The sequence below is a fragment of the Terrapene carolina genome, unplaced genomic scaffold, assembly GCF_002925995.2.
Source record: "Terrapene carolina triunguis isolate 2854851 unplaced genomic scaffold, T_m_triunguis-2.0 Scaffold67, whole genome shotgun sequence".
Taxonomy (NCBI): Eukaryota; Metazoa; Chordata; order Testudines; family Emydidae; genus Terrapene; species Terrapene triunguis.
The window spans coordinates 48,486,485-48,503,062 of record NW_020664418.1 but is presented as its reverse complement, the minus strand read 5'-3'; the positions used below and the strand labels follow the sequence as shown (position 1 = coordinate 48,503,062).

At 41.8% G+C, this 16,578-nt stretch overlaps 1 protein-coding gene across 2 annotated transcripts in view; it reads right to left on the bottom strand.

The window, feature by feature from the left end:
• The window catches only part of MAP2K5 (mitogen-activated protein kinase kinase 5), a 188,516-nt gene that overhangs the window by 29,813 nt on the left and 142,125 nt on the right, over positions 1–16,578 (bottom strand). The window contains exons 19-20 of one of the 2 annotated variants that reach the window (XM_024199528.3): positions 10,897–10,958; positions 8,207–8,252 (exon numbers count right to left, since the gene is read on the bottom strand). The exons of the other annotated variant lie outside the window; for it this stretch is intronic. Of the exons in view, the coding sequence (XP_024055296.1) occupies positions 8,207–8,252; positions 10,897–10,958 (108 nt within the window). The remainder of the gene's footprint in view (positions 1–8,206; positions 8,253–10,896; positions 10,959–16,578) is intronic. 2 annotated transcript variants of the gene reach the window in all.

Below are 16,578 nucleotides of genomic sequence, written 5' to 3'. Positions count from 1 at the left end.
AAATTGTGAGAGAGGGACTGTTTGTTAAACTTAAGACTGTGATAGGCTTCCAAAATTTCAGGAAAAACATGATTTTCAGTAGTTAATATTTTTATTTATATAAAATATATAATTTACCATTAATCCCTACTAATCAAAGTATCGGCACAAAAAATAAATGGAAATGATCCTACAATCTATATTGCTTGGACTGGTTTAAAAAAAAAAAAAAAAAAAAAAAAAAGAGAAAAAAGCTACAAGTGAGAATTTTAACTAAAAGACCTAAACAAAAATCAACATATTTATGTAAAGTTAATTCAATGTACAAGTTTAAATTGATTTTGCTGCAACAGCTGATTGTTTCCTAGCCAAAAACTTTGCACCTATCTACCAGAGCCGCCTTTGAGAAATCTGAACTCCATCATCATGGAAGTGCACTTTTATGCACCCAAAGTAAAATGCAAAGAAATAACTGCGACATACATGGCTTTTGGTATCTCAAATCCCATTCTATTCAGTAAAATCACTTACATTCAAAAATAATCATCTGAGGCATAGCATAATTCCACAGTGCATTAGTGGTAAACCCGACAAGAAAATTCTACAGTTCTGCTTGCACGCTCTGAAAAGTGCATGGAATCTGCAAAACACAAGGCCACCCTCACAACCAAAGAAGAGAAGGATTTTAAACAATCACTAAGGCAGAATAGTGATATCATAAAGACAATTTCTGCGCTAGCTTGTTTTCTGAAACTCTCTTTGCCACTGAGCAGCTAGAACAGATAATAACTATTAGTAAATCAAACTCCTGCAATCTCCAGCTGTGTCTCACACATTTACATACAGATAGAATGGGTATATGTTTTTAATATGTATGCGATACGTACTTTTACCACAGCTGAAGTGCATGCTACAAAGGAGGAGGAGAATGGGAATGGAATCAGCATGAGATAATAAAGTGGCCTAGATAAAGTATTAGCCAGCGATTGATCTCAAACAGGGGATGCTGCTTCTCTCTGACCTGATTACTTACTATGCATAGATTCCATTAAATAGAGCTTAGAAATGGAAAGCTTCTGAAAAATACCGTAAATGCACAGACAGCATCCTGAGCCAAATCAGTGAGTGAACACATACCCACATGTACAGTACATGTATGCAGTTCAAACTGTACCTGCATAACCTCATCCGACTATCTTATAAACATGTACCCATTCCAGGCAGCGTCAGCCTTGAAACCCTAGACAGATTTATATTTTAAATGAAAAAAAGCAAGCAAATCTGCCATTTTATTAAAACTAGGCTCTCTTTTTCTCCTTTGCACAGAATAATTGTTTGTTAGGGGTATTTCAATATCTTGCGCAGACTTCTGCTATGTTGAAGCAGCATATGTGTTTTATTTAATCTGACTCCATGTCTGTATCTGTATATGGACTCACACACACGCAAAGAAAGAGCATGTTAGAGATAAAAGAACAGACATAGTAAGAATACGGCTGAGAGTATCCACTGGTGAATTATAAAGATCATTCCTCTCCTAGGAAGGAAGACCTTTCTCATAACTCACTGAAATGACTTTTTTTCCCCCTCCATGAGAAATTTGTTAATTTGAAATACTTTAAAATAATTAAATTACTGCATATGTTCCTATATAAACTGAGAAACTGATGCCATAAATTCAAGGCAAAAAAATTTGTTTTTGCTTGGTGGGTGGGCTAAAGAAAAGGCACACTGACTGAGCTTAACCACAGGTAGGGCCCTATCAAATTCACAGTCCATTTTGGTCAATTTCACAGTCATAGGACTTTAAAAATCGTAAATTGAATGATTTCAGCTATTTAACTCTGAAATTTCATGGTGTTGTAATTGTAGGGGTCCTGACCCATAAAGGAGTTGTTGGGGGGTTGCAACATTATTGTAGGGGGGGTTGCGATACTGCTACCCTTACTTCTGCGCAGCTGCTGGCAGCGGTGCTGCCTTCCAAGCTGGGCAGCTGGAGAGCGGCGGCTGCTGGCCAGGAGCCCAGCTCTGAAGGCAGAACCGCTGCCAGCAGCAGCGCAGAAGTAAGGAAGGAGGGCCTGGTATGGTATTGCGACCCTTACTTCTGCACTGCTGCCTGCAGAGCTGGGTCCTCAGTCAGCAGCCACCACTCTCCGGCCACCCAGCTCTGAAGGCAGCAGCACAGAAGTAAGGGTGTCATGGTATGGTATTGCCACCCTTACTTCTGTGCTGCTGCTGGTGGGGTCCTGCCTTCAGAGCTGGGTGCCTGGCCAACAGCCACCACTCTCCAGCCCCCCAGCTCTGAAGGCAGTGCAGAATCAAGGGTGGCAATACTGCAACCCCCCTAAAATAACCTTGTGACCCTCCCTGCAACTCCCTTTTGGGTCAGGACCCCCAATTTGAGAAACCCTGGTCTCCCCTGTGAAATCTGTATAGTATAGGGTAAAAGGACACAAAAGACCAGATTTCACAGTCTGTGACGTGTTTTTCACAGCTGTGAATTTGGTAGGGCCCTAACCATAGGGCATTAATTTATGTTAGTTGTTTGTGAGGGAAATTCAGTGTTCGCTTATACAAGAGAATACGTGGTACTGAAGAGTCTGACTTTGTATAGGAATTTCATGCAGCCTCTACTTTGGCCTGACGTTTTCCAAGAAATCTGAAAAATAAAGTGCTCCAGCAACCTGACAAGATAGGTCAAATCCATCCTTGGTGTAACTCCACTGATTTCAACGGATCTGATATACCTTGTTAGTTGGCATTGTTAGTTGGCTTTTGAAATGCATTTAACAATTTAGGGGTCAGAAGAGGATCTTATTTTGCATTCAGCCTTAAATTATATGAAATTGGCTGCAAAATGCTGAAATTCAGCACAGCTAATGTGTATATAGTACAAAATATCAACTCATATTTTGTTTGGTGCTAAGGATGATTACATGTTACTGCTTTCATCCTGGTGAGTACATTTCACTCAAAACATTTTTTAGGTTTAAATCTGGCCCCATTGATGCCAATTGGGTCAAAAATTCACCCATACCCTCTGTATCACTGACCCCACCACTGTGGTGTAACACAAAAACTGTATTAACAGTGCAAACCACCACTACAGATTAGGTGAGGAAGTGAAGATTACCAACAGACCCTACAATGGGAATTTCAGGTAGGCAGAATAATGGGAATTTGGAGAGGCTATGAGGAACCAACACCTTTTCAACTCTAGTGAAAAGTGTCACGGGATATTTAATGAGCATACGTTGTCAGAACTCTACAATTTAGGTTTCATATAAAAGGGTTCACTTTAAAATCATAACTGAATTAACAGCAGCTTTATGAACCATGATTATTAAGTACAGTTATGACAGAACAATTTTGTTCTAGTGCTAAACTCATCTTCTCCTATGAGAGCACCCATTGAATTGCCAGAATTAAGCCACCCATCTGGAGTTCTAGACTATTGGACTGGGTTGGCCCACAATAGGCGGTGAAGCAGCTGCTCTGGTAAGTTCTTGACTGGCACCAAGATATCTCAAGAGGAGCTATTTTAACCACATAACTTTCCAAGTTCCCAAAGTCTAAGTGCATCCGCTCTGTAAATCACAATGCACACCGAACAAGAAAGCAGGAAAGGGAATGGAGCCTGTTGGTACATTCTTAGGAGATGGCCAAGTTACAGGTAGGGAAAAAAGTGCCCATTCTCCAATGGAGAACATCCAGCAATCTGCAGTCCTAAGAGGAGAACAACGGTAGTAGAAAGAGAAAGAAAACAGAACATTGTGTTCAAGAAAAGATCCAAAATTTGAAGGTTGTATTGGTAAAAGATTGTATACATGGTATATAAAGGTGGGAGGATCCCAGGGGCCTGCCAAATATCTACATTGTAGTTAAGGAGCCCCACAGCCCAAGTCCTGCAAGCCTGAGTCAGCTGACATGGGAGAGCAGTGGGTGTTTAATTGCCAGGTAGATATACCCATAAGCCATTATTGCTTGATAGGAGATCTTTGGGATGGTGGTTTTTTCCTCAGTCTTCTTCTGTCAGCACCAAGGAGTTAAAAGCATGCTGGAGCTGGGGGGATGCTACAGTGATGATGTCTATTGATGTACTTAGATAGATAGATAGTATATTATAGGACACACTTGATTCCTCTGGCTGATAAGAAACATGATGGGGCAGCCATACAGCACCCCCAACTGGCAGATCTCTGGTTGCTATAGTGACATGGGTTCCCACATGCAATAATAACGAGTCAACCTGATTTTGAGGATGGGACATGCAAAATAAGACAGAAGAGACCATTATTACAACAACAACAAAATTGGTCCCAGTGCCCCTAATCTGAGAAAAATTGAGGAAAAAGGCAGAGAGATCATGCAAAATTTCTTCCAATTGTGCTTGGTAGAGGCCATTAAATGGAATTATATGGCTTCTTTTGGGATATCCATGCCAGGGTGATGGAAGGTCCCTAAAAGGGGGGGCCCTGGTGCCTGGACTTTGGCCGCACTCTCACACTGTCCCCTTCCCTGAGGCCCCGTGCCATCCCCCCCCCAAGGCCCCGCCCCTGCTCACTCCTCTCTGCCCCCTCCTCCTCATCACTCATCCTTACGGCTGGTAAAAAGCGATGGGGCCATGGCCCCCTGGCCCGCCCTGTTTCGGCACCCCTGGTCCGTGCATTACTTGAGAACTTTCGAGAGTCACTGCTATATATTCAGTTGTGCAGAGAGGGAACCCTCTAGTGCGTCACTCTGGACTGGCAGAGGTTCTACCTTGGAAAATTTCTTTGCACATGGATTATGGTTTAAAGAAACAATCTGACTCAAGACCAGCAGTTCCAAGCAGGGCCAGCTCTAGCTTTTTTGCCGCCCCAAGCAAAAAAAAAAAAAAGGGTGGCCGGACTGCCGAAGCAAAAAAAAACAAAAAAAAACCCGGCAGCCGCAGGGAGCGCGTGGAGGGCAGTCAAGGCGGCTCGCAGGGGGGTGAAGGGCGGCACCTCGCAGCCAGGCGAGAGGGGCTCCCCCTCTGGCCTTGGGGTGCCTCTCCCGGCCAGGCAGGCAGAGCCCCCGGGGGCTGCAAGAGGTGCTGGCTCAGCCACTCCTTTAAAGGCGGCTCGGCTGGGCCGGGCTCAGAGCGGCACGGGAGGCGGAAGCCGGTGCAGGCGGTGGGGAGCGGTGCGTCCCAGGGAGCCCGGCGGCACAGTGAGCGGCGGGGATCGCTAGTTCCTGCCCCCCCGGGCCAGGCTCCGTGCCTCTGCAAGGCTGGGCTGGGACTGGCGGAGCGCGGGGAGCCGGCCGGGGGCTCCGGAGCTGCGGACCAGGCTGCCAAAGCAAAAACAAACAAACAAAAAAAAGAACCAGGGCAGGGCGGCCGGAATGTGCCGCCCCAAGATTGGCCGGAATGCCGCCCCTTACAATGTGCCGCCCTAGGCACATGCTTTCTCGTCTGGTGCCTGGAGCCGGCCCTGGTTCCAAGCCACATGTATAAAACCTTATGATCACAACATCCAGAATTACTTATCTCCATGAGCTTGATTTTCAGAAGCAGTTTTTGGTTTGCCCCCATAAATCATTACAGGCACAACTTGGGGCTTTGTTGATGAAATCAGTTGTTAGTTAAACATCTACATGTTACACAAGGTTCCCACAACTACTTGCAAGTTTAGAAAAGCGGATGGCAAGATTGTAGGCCAAGCTGAAGGCCAGATCAGAGCCATTAACTTCCCTCGTATCAGTGTGTCCATAAAAGATTAGTATTTTCCTCAAAACGAACTTCTGTTTTATTTTACTTAAAATTAACGTACTACAGGATTCACAAGATCAGCTGAGCTACCATTTGAACCCAACACTCTTTGGGTACATCTACACCACATGAAGGTGTGATTGTAGCCTGGGTAGCCTACATCCTTCCTATTTTTCTTTGCCCATCAACAGCCCTCCAAAACTTTGCACTAGGCTAGACTGTCTTTCAGCCCAAAGGCTGGCTGTGACTTGCTCTGGAGAGCGGGCCCCGAACTGGTGTCAGAGCTTGCTGCAGACCAGCATGGGGCGGCTCTCAGCCCTGCCAGGCTCGGAGTGGGGAATCAAGCTGAGTCACAAATACCATTTTCCATGTTGGGGGGCCGGGAGGGGGGCTGCTCTTTCATTTAACCATCAGGCCAGCTCTGTGTGTAGTGTATTTAACGGCTATATGTCCATTTCTAATTAAACAGAGAGCAGTACGAGGGGGAAATGCTGAGTACTAAAAGATTTTTTTTTTAAAGTAGTAAGTTATTTTCCCCAATAGCTACTCTTCTAAAATTATTTTAAAAATACCATTTTAAAAAGAGGAACAACATACTCCAGGGCATGTAGTTGTAAAGATATATATATGCACTTCCCCAGTACGATAGGCACTCACCCTTTGGCCTCATTTTTATGACTCTACACCCTGGAGTGGTGTTATTGCTTACAAATACATACATATATACTTATGGGTGTACGTGAGATCTGCAGATGTTTTATTTATAAGTGGCAGGCCTTATTGCATCATTGAAACATGCATTTACAAACAGATATAGGTTTTATGAAACCCTATTCCGTTGTTTTAATAGCTAAGCTATCCAGCCATAGCATAATAATGCACAAGGTAAATGTGTCTCCATCTCTAGAACCTGTTCCAAGTTTTCTCAGATGTGACTAACTGCAAGAATTTTCCAACCATCAAAAGTTAATAAAAAAAAAAAAAAGGACAAAATAAGGCTGTCTAAATCCTTGATAACAAACACATACTGATGCAAAGTGGAGGGGGTTTTGGTGAATTTTAAGGCCCTAATTGAGCAAGGTATTTAAGCGTGTGCCTAACTTAAGCATGGGAGTAGATCCATTGACGTTAATATGGTTAAAAATTAGGTACACAGTTAAATGCTTTGTTGAGCAGGGCCTACCCTATGACAAGTCTGAATTCTGAGCTATCTGCCTCAAAGGGTAATTTTAGAGGTAAGTCTCTAACTGGAGAACAGCTGCAATGCCCCCCGTTCACAGCATGTAAGAAAGAAAGGAGGTAAGTTACACGTATATTTTGTTATCTTGTTACTGTCGCTTAAAGTTATCCTTAAGTATGCAATGCAAAGAATGGAAAAACATCATCATTTATATAAATCTACAAAGTACATCTGGCAGTGATAAGCAACATAATAACACTTTAAAGACAGGGAATGGTGTGTGAAACATTAGTAGGAGTGGACTATAATTATTGTTTACTAATGCTAGATACTACCATTATTCTAACAGCTTGTGCATTGTCAAATCAACATTCTGCATTAAACAAATGACCACTTGGGAATTGTTTGGGAACAGCTCTCCTCCTATTACTGCTTGACTAAAAAATGCCATTTACAAGCAAAGGAAGCTGCCTCTGAGCCAAAAACAAGACACTGGAAGTCTTTCTGAGGAAAGATACATATGAACTTGATCCTCTACAGCCAATCTAATTTCATTCTAGAATATAAACGAAAACAGTGACAACAGGAATTTCCTGTAGGATTTCATTAACGCTGTAATACATTGAACATATCCTCTGTTTTCAATCTTCAGGTTTTGAAAGGTTCTGAGTGGTAAATGATGACAAAGAATGACTGACATTAAATTGTAATCCCTGAACAGGCAAACTGAAAGACCTTTGCATTTAGCTTCAAAATGGTTTTGACTGAAATTGATACCTGCATGGAAGTCCCAAGAAAAGATCAGGTGAATTCCTGATTGCATTGAAGTCAATGGGAGTTTTGCCACTGATGTCAATGGAGGCAAGATTCCACCCACCAAATGCAGTAAACTTGGTAACCTTGGGGTGAAATCCTGGCCCCACTCAAGTCAATGGCAAAACTCGGCGGGTAGTGATCAATCTAGTGTAGACGGGATAAAATCGATCCCTGATCGCTCTGCCGTCGACTCTGGAACTCCACCGTGGCGAGAGGCAGAAGCGGAGTCAACGGGGGAGTGGCAGCGGTCGACTCGCCGCCGTCCTCACGGCCAGGTAAATCGACCTAAGATACGCCGACTTCAGCTACGCTATTTGCATAGCTGAAGTTGCGTATCTTAGGTCGACCCCCCACCCAGTGTAGACCTAGCCTTGGTTTCTGAGTGCGCTTTGCAAATATATTGTTGCTGCACAATGTAGAGACAAAGTTTATATTTAACTTTGCAAGTACTGGTGAGAAAAACAGATATACTTCAATATACATTACAGAGTTCCACTTACCATTAGGTCTTCAGGTGCTGGCCTTTCCTTTGGTTGCTTTCTCATGCTATGTATCATAAAAGTGAAATGGTTATATATAAACAACTGTTCATTTATTTCACATGCTTAAATACTGAAGACTTCTTCCTTTAAACACAGGCAGATCATGCCTAGAATTTCCATGTACCTCTTAACTTTATCAAGTACAAACTGAAGACATGGCTCCTAAGAGCACCCAAAATGTTAAGCAATTTCTCTCGTCTTTTTTCAGCTTTTGATTCCGTACAGTGTTACTGCATCCTTAATAAAACTTATGTATTCAATTGCTGATGAGACGACTCTGTAGAATATGGACCGATTTTCTACTTGTCTTGTTATAGTGTCTGAGCATTTCAAAACTGTAATGTGATGGGTCACTTTTATCACTTCTGAAAGCTGGTCAGATCTACCACAAACTTCCAAAGAATGTTCTCTTACCATGTCTGGAACCAATGATTTTCTAAATTAATTTGGGGGTCCTTGTTAGTGGGGATTCCTTTAAATATAGTGATCAGTATAAACGAATCAACTGAGAAATCATGGTAATTTTTTTCTCATTTTGACATTATGATGTAGCTGGACAGAAGTAGAATACACACAGGTGGGAAATTTAATTTTTAACACTAAACAGCTATAGCGTTGCATGATGTCGTCCTGGAGTGTCCCCCTTAATTTTTTTACACTTATTTCCACTGCTTTGCAGGCTGATAGTTCGTTATGGAGCATTAAGCGGTTTATTAGATCAAGTTTCTCATCCAAATAGTCCTAGTTTTGTATGCAACAGGTGCAATTAGCTTTTGTAGGCTGAGTTTAGCCGCATGAAGAAGCACTATAACATGGCACTGAGGTGACCATCAGGCGCTGCCTACTGACTAATTGGATTACAGCCAAACAGCCAGAGTTTATGGTGTAACTGGCATAAAGACCAATCTGATGTGCTCTTCACTTGATGTGTCTAATACTTATAGAAGTCAATTGCTAAAATGGTATACAACGTAATTTTTTGGACAATAATACCTCGTGCTATAAGCTGCATACTGTACAGGTGAATATTCAACTATATCTAAAAAAAATGTAAATATTCTTGTAGTAAATAGGGGCCATAGTACCATTAATGATTCAAAGGACAATTTGCCTTCCTTATAGCCACATGCACCTCAGATAATGCACACATTAGCAAGTAATGCAAGCTGTCTGAATCGTGGGTGGGTAACAGTCCTAATCTGATATTCCAAAGTAGCTGTATCTCTTGGGAAAACCAGGCTATTATCCACCATCATTCATGTTTCTTGACATCTGTGGAAATTTTAACACAGGTTAGCCCTCCTTCTTTCTCAATAATATTTTTTATGCAACATCTAATTAATTTTTTTGGAAGGGATAAAAAGGTGCAGCCTCTTGCACATGAGTTAGTTATGCTGTAAAATCACTGAACATTGTGGTCTGCCGTAAATTGTATCCATCAAAAATGAGGCCTGTATTAGATAAACACAAACTGTGTATTTATTATTTTAATTAACTGATAAATCATACTGTGTATTCTTCATTTTCAATACCACTTGCCACACACTATGGGAATCTTGAGAGAGAGTTTCTTGGAATTGTTTCATACATAATGTATTAAATTATCTGAATATTCATTTTATTTGCATAGTTTTTGGCTCATTGGCCCTAATATGTGCTAGAGAACTTGAAATGTTTTAAAGCACAATCTACTACATCGCAGACAGCCATGGGCCTGATCCTGTGTGGGGCTCCGTGCCTTTAACCTCACTGGCTTCACTGGGAAAGATTCCTAAATCATTCCTTTCCTAAACACTGCTGCAGGGCCAGATTCTCGGCTGGCAGAAACTGGCATAGCTCCATTGATTACACTGACTCCACTGGTGCTGCCAATTTACGCCAGCTGGCCAGCTGGCCCAGACAGTGCATTTTAATAAACGGGAACATCTTAGTCAAAAATATCACATTTATACAAAGTTCAATGTCAGTTATTCTGCCATCATTTTATTACTTAAATAGCTGCTTCCTGTGTAAATGAGACATTAAAAAAAACACAAAACAATAAGCATTTCCTCTCTCCTGTTTGTTACAATGAATTGTACTTAGAGCTTTAACCTTTTGTTGCTTAGGAAATTTATTCTTTCAACAATATTTTCTCCCCTCTCTCTGAAATTTAAAGTGCCTTCCACTGAACTATTCAGCCCTATGGTGTACTTTAAAATATGACTCCGAATAAAAATTACTTACTGGAAAGCCAATGAATTAATCAAGGACATTGTTTACCTTTCTAAACATTGAGGCAGTTTTATGAGTAATAATACAAGCTGCTCTGAATAATGAAGTTATAAATATGATTCTCTCTTACCCCCAACACTCCCAATTGAATTCTTAAAATAGTCTCTGTGCACAAGAATGCACCCAGATTCATAGCAGTTTATTAAAACAGGAGAAGCCCTCTTAAGTACCGTACTTTTACGACCCTTCGTGTAAATAACGTTTACATAATTTAAACAGTTTGCTCAGCTTTGCTGCCCCATCTGCCCAAGGCCCCCGAGTCCCTCTCGCCTCAGAAAGGATGCAGGGGAAGCCATAAGGTCTCATGGAGCTGCAGAGTTAATGGCATGTATCATTTACATTGAGGGCATGGCATGTTTGCAAACTGAGCTTACCATTGAGTGATGAAGTGTACAAATGGCTCAGAGAACTCCCCAACCGGAAGGACTGGCGATTCCTGGGATTGGTTTGATATTTGGGGGGAGGGAGGGAGAAGGGAAGGAAGAAAGAGTCAGAAGAAGTGAGGACAATTTTTAAAAAGGGAAGCAATATAACATTAAAAACGGAGTAAGCAACAATGCCCCATCTCACACAGAGAAAAAGAGAAAAGGGTCAAATTCTTCTGAACATGTGTTATAAAACATTGAATTTAAAGTAATGAGTATTACACAATGGGTAGAAACATGGGGAAAGACACCGAGGAGAGGTGAAAAAAGGACAATGATAGCCACAGGGTAGAAAGGAAGGTAGGGAAAGTGTAAATGAGAAATTAATGATTATTTAAGTAACACACAAATGGTCTTGTAATTAACGAAGAGCTGTGAAATTATTCTTGTGTTGACCTTTGTTTCTTTCACCGAATTCACTTTTTATTTACACTCATGTTTATTTACACGTATTCATTTCAGAGCTGTCCGACTATGCATAGCTCTTGCTAGATTTAAAAGAAAAATTCTTACAAGAAATAAAAGAAATTATAATGGAAGATTTGCCAGCCTAGCTAAATTAACTACCAAGTATTTATGAAAGCAAATAAATTAAGAGCACAAGAAAAAAACGACACCGAGAGCAAATAACATTACCATTTGCAAAGGAGGGCTTTACGAATTTAGGAGTTTTTCCAAGAATGACAGAGCGCTCCACTGTGTTTATAGTGTAACAGCTCAGGATGTAATGAAATTACACTGCAGAGTACTTTAACAGTGTCATCTCATTAGACCTACAGTTGGAACAAGAGAGCCACATAAAACAGGCAGCTGCAAATGACTCCATTCTCATCTATTCTCATTTGCTATTAAAAATACCTTTCGGCGGCTTTTTTCCTTCCTGACATCCCTACACAAAGTACCCTGCAAAGTATGATACATGCACCTATTTAAATTAACAAAGGAATGACTTATTTTAATCTCACTGTGCTTTGGAGTGCTTTGGCCATTTGGATGAGCAATATATCATTACATACAACCTTCCAGCGCTGCAGGCAAGAAACTCAGAGCGTGCAGCATTTGGTGGGAGCCAAACAATTTCTCTAGCACACAACTGTGTCAAATGCATGCATGTATTCATTATTGAGAATGCGAGGAAATAGCTTTGATGTAGTGGAAAAAAGATGATGATAAAAGCACCTCTGCAATGTGTGTGTCATTATCAATGGTGGCAGATAGATACAACTGCAGAGCCTCCTATGTGATTAGTAAATATACATATAATTGCTGTGGCCAATTATCAGAAAAATGAGATAGGTAATTACAAGACAGAAAATTAACCAGAACTCTTATTAAGGTTTCGTTTCCAATCCAAACAATTGGAAACTGCTGGAAAATACAATTAAATCAAAAGTAAATGAAGAGTAAAAGGAGAAGCCAACATTGCTTTACAATTTTCAGAGAGTTCTATTAAATGTAGAGAATATTTGACATCATGCACCTTAGTTCTTGTTGGATTTGTCCTAGAAGAGGGAAAGGTTAGTATTTCTAAACTTAAAAAAAAAAGACAAATATAGGAAGGTTTCCACTGGAGAGTAGAAGAAACGTAAGGGAACACAGTGTCTTTAAACTTTCCTACATGTGATTCTCTAAACTAGGAAGTTACTCAGATGTAAGATGAAAAATTCAGGGCAAAATTTCAGGTGCACTTGTGCTGAGTGGAGACAGGCTGGTGTACATATTTCCAGGGTTTTCTGCTGTCCAGTAGAAGCCTACTTATACTCATGTCTGAGTTTAGAAATGGTAACTGCCCCCTCTCCCAAGTGGGATGGGTGGATTAAAACAGAACAAACCCACATGACGCGCGAAACGCTCACCGGATATATTTCACACAACTCTTTGACACCTGGAAGCTGGAGCTACCCCCGCAGAGCACTCTGGGGAGCTAGTTCTGTGCAGGGGCCACCCCGCCATCAGAAGAGAGCACTGCCAATCCCACCTGGGGCACAAGTGAGGAGGAGTCTAAAATGCTCATCTTCTGAGAACTGCAAACGTGGATCAATTTATGCGAGAGTGGAGGAGGAGGAGCAGGCAGCACTTAACACCTATTTGGTAGGTGATAATTTCTGCAATCACAAAGAGGGTAGCACCACGGGATCTGCCTATACCAGAGTGAAACTACATTATGGAAAGTGGAGTGAAAATCCACTGAATTGTATGAAGCAATTGGAGACTCTCTCTACTTCACTGGAACTAGAGTTCCCGGGTTCCCTGGTACAGGAATCAACAGAACTATAAGAAACACCACACTGAAAAACTGCAAGGCACTCAATAACGCGACATCATTAATACCTTTGTCCTGCAACTCCTCATACAGAGCACGACAAGTAGCACAAGGTTGCTGTGCTCCAGCCAAGCGAGAAAGGAGGCTTCACCTGGGTGCAAGCGAGGCTACAGGCTAGGCACAGTCATCCACAATGAGTGGAAATTTCTAACTCACTGCACGCCAGCTCCCTTCTATCTTAGGCACTTATAAGCTAGGCTGTGAGGACATCAATCACAGCAGTTTCCAGGTGGTACTCTACTCTCAGAAGTTTAGAATAAAAAGAAGTGGGGGCAGTAGGTGGAGGATGAACCTACATGATTCTCAGCATGTAAATTGGGTGCTTAACTCTAGTCTTTCCACTGAGTTCCATGGGCTTCGGATGCAGTCCTTAAGGCTCACTTCTGCTAATGGGCACAGATAACTTGGCGACCACATGGTAGCACACCTATTAACACTGACCTCTGTTCAGCTCATCACTTTTTATCTTATATGAGCAACACTCCACACTCACAACGTGCAAGAGCAGGCCCTAACAAAAGTCACTAGGCGACACCCACCCCTAGGCAGACGGCCAGCAAATTTCACTATGAAAGAATAATATTCCGAGTACATACTGTAATTTAAACCATACTGGTAAAGTGAAGTAGTAGTGATGTTCTGTGAACCATTCTGAAAATGTGTGCCATAGGTATTGAAAACTCAACAACCTGGAGTCCAGGGAAGAAAGATGCTGAGTTGTCCAGTTTGCAATGGGGCCAAACAGGAAGTGACATTTGGAAATTATTATTTTAGGCAAGTCAGAGGTCACTTTTTTGAGACGAGGTTTATTAAGAATATTCAAATTCTGCTATGGGATTCAATACAGATTCCCACATAAAACTTACTACGAGCTAAGGCCTCATTACGAAGTATGATATAAAATAGTTTAATGAATTGCCAACTAGCCAACTTGATTAAAGCTGTCATTTTATCTTCCCTGGGACACCAAACAAGCCAAAGTGATACCTATGCATGGAGAATGAATTGAATTGAAGACATGAAATTCTATTCTGTTAAACTGCACATACATAATTGCACCAAAGTCAGCTAAGTGCATCAAATTAATACCTTCATTTCACTTCTGAAAATACCTGCTGAAATCTACAAGCATGCAAGAGATAGGCCAGGAGGAAACATCTTAGCCTCCACCGGAAAGAGCTGAAAGAGCAGACAATCAACCTAACTTCTTTCATAGTAAAACATTAAAAATTGGCCACTGAGCTTGCTGACATACACAGAATTTTTGAAATCATAGTAGCTGGAGATTGAACACACACATTAGATTATCATATCCATCCCATGCACTAATATTAACATTAATATTTTTATTTAGAGAGTGAGTTTGTTCTATGTGCTTAGTTACAAATTTAAAAATACTCTGTACATGAAACTACTCCCGATATGTAAAATGTTGCTGTTGCTACCTGCTGAAATTTGAGCAACCACTGTGTTGTTACATATGAAACAAAAAGACAAACAAAATCTAAGCAAAAAAATACATATTACGTTGTGTCCTGAAGTTCACTAGACTGGAGCACTGGTGGACTCTCAAGGGGAGGAAAATATGATAAAATAAAACAAAGCCCCGCCAAGTCTTCATGCTCAAATTTTTTTGCACATTCTGCGTAAGATAATATTGTCACACATGTGGAGTAATGTTAGTGAATTGCCCACATGAGATCTAATGACCAACCTTATTTCATTCTACCAAAGAACAGAGTCTTATTCTATACAAGGCTAAAAGAATGCAGTGTGAAATTTGGAAGAGGATGGGGAAGAGGTACGTACTTTTTAAACTAAAAAAACCCAACAAAATGGACTCTACAATTTTCAGTAAAAATTGCCATCCTTTGGTCAATATGTCAGAGCTTCAATCCAGGGGTTCTTCTGTATTTCTATTTCTAAATTACCAACTTCTAAACAGAACGGCTTATTCATGGGAAGGTTGATACAACCTTAACAATAGAGCCATAAATACATTCCTGGGAGGCTGATGCCAATCAGCTTTTAGAACTTTACAAACCATTTTCTCCTCTGCATCTTGTTACCAAAAACACCCTACTGGCCCAAGTATCAAAACAACATTTATGTAAGCGAGACCTAACACAGAAAAGGACAATGTTTAAGTCTCGGCAGCTTTTGAAGCGCGTGGTCAGCCTGATTCTCAAAAACAACTGAAACGAGCATGTACAGTGAGTACAGAGAAGGGCAGTGGGGGAAAAAAAAAGTTTGAGTGATGCCTTTGCCTTGTGAATAATGAACAGTTCAGGAAGGTCAACCCATTACAACTGAAACCGTTTAATTATTAATTATACACAATCTATGAGCGAAAGGACAAGTTCAGAATGTTTAATGGGTGGTAACTCCAACTGGACCCATTCTTGGCATCTTGTTATTAGCACTTGTCAGCAAGGTGCTCAGGCATAAAGAAAAAAGCACAGCAGCAGAAAATCTGAGCCAGAGGGAGGCGGGAGGGCTTTAAACTTCAAACACTGCTCCTGATATTTAATTTATGAAGTGACAACGCTCTGCTATAGAGCTTATCGACTTTCACGGCATTTAGGTAAGTTGCATTATCTAAATGAAGACATGGGAATATTTACACTTAGAGAATCTCTTTTGAATCCCTCTTCTTTAAAGAGAGAGGGACTGGCTTTGGAGGAATGAACATAGTCTCCAGAATTCAAATGCTCATTTTCAATCTGTGCATATAGGTCACAAGGTCTGGGTTTTATCCTCATTCACTACACCGGGGATCGGCAACCTTTGGCCTGCAGCCCGCCAGGGTAAGCACCCTGGCAGGCTGGGCTGATTTGTTTACCTGTCACGTCTGCAGGTTCGGCCGATCGCGGCTCCCATTGGCTGCGGTTCGCCGTCCCAGGCCAATGGGGGCTGTGGGAAGCGGCGGCCAGCACATCCCTCGGCCCGCGCAGCTTCGCACAGCCCCCATTGGCCTGGAGCAGCGAACCGCGGCCAGTGGAAGCCACGATCGACTGAACCTGCGGACGCGGCAGGTAAACAAACCATCCCGGCCCGCCAGGGTGCTTACCCTGGCGGGCCGTGGGCCAAAGGTTGCCGATCCTTGCACTACACAAACCTAGAGCCTCTCCATTCCTTCTGGTCTGAGCAGCACTGAGCAACCAGAACTCCCTTACCTTCAGCAGGTATAGAAACACTACTGAGGATCAGGCCGTAGTCATACAAACCAGCCCCAAAAGTTAAAGAAAGAGGGGAGCAAAAATGTATTTGGCATGCTTACCTCCTTCCTCTGCAGAGGCCACTACATT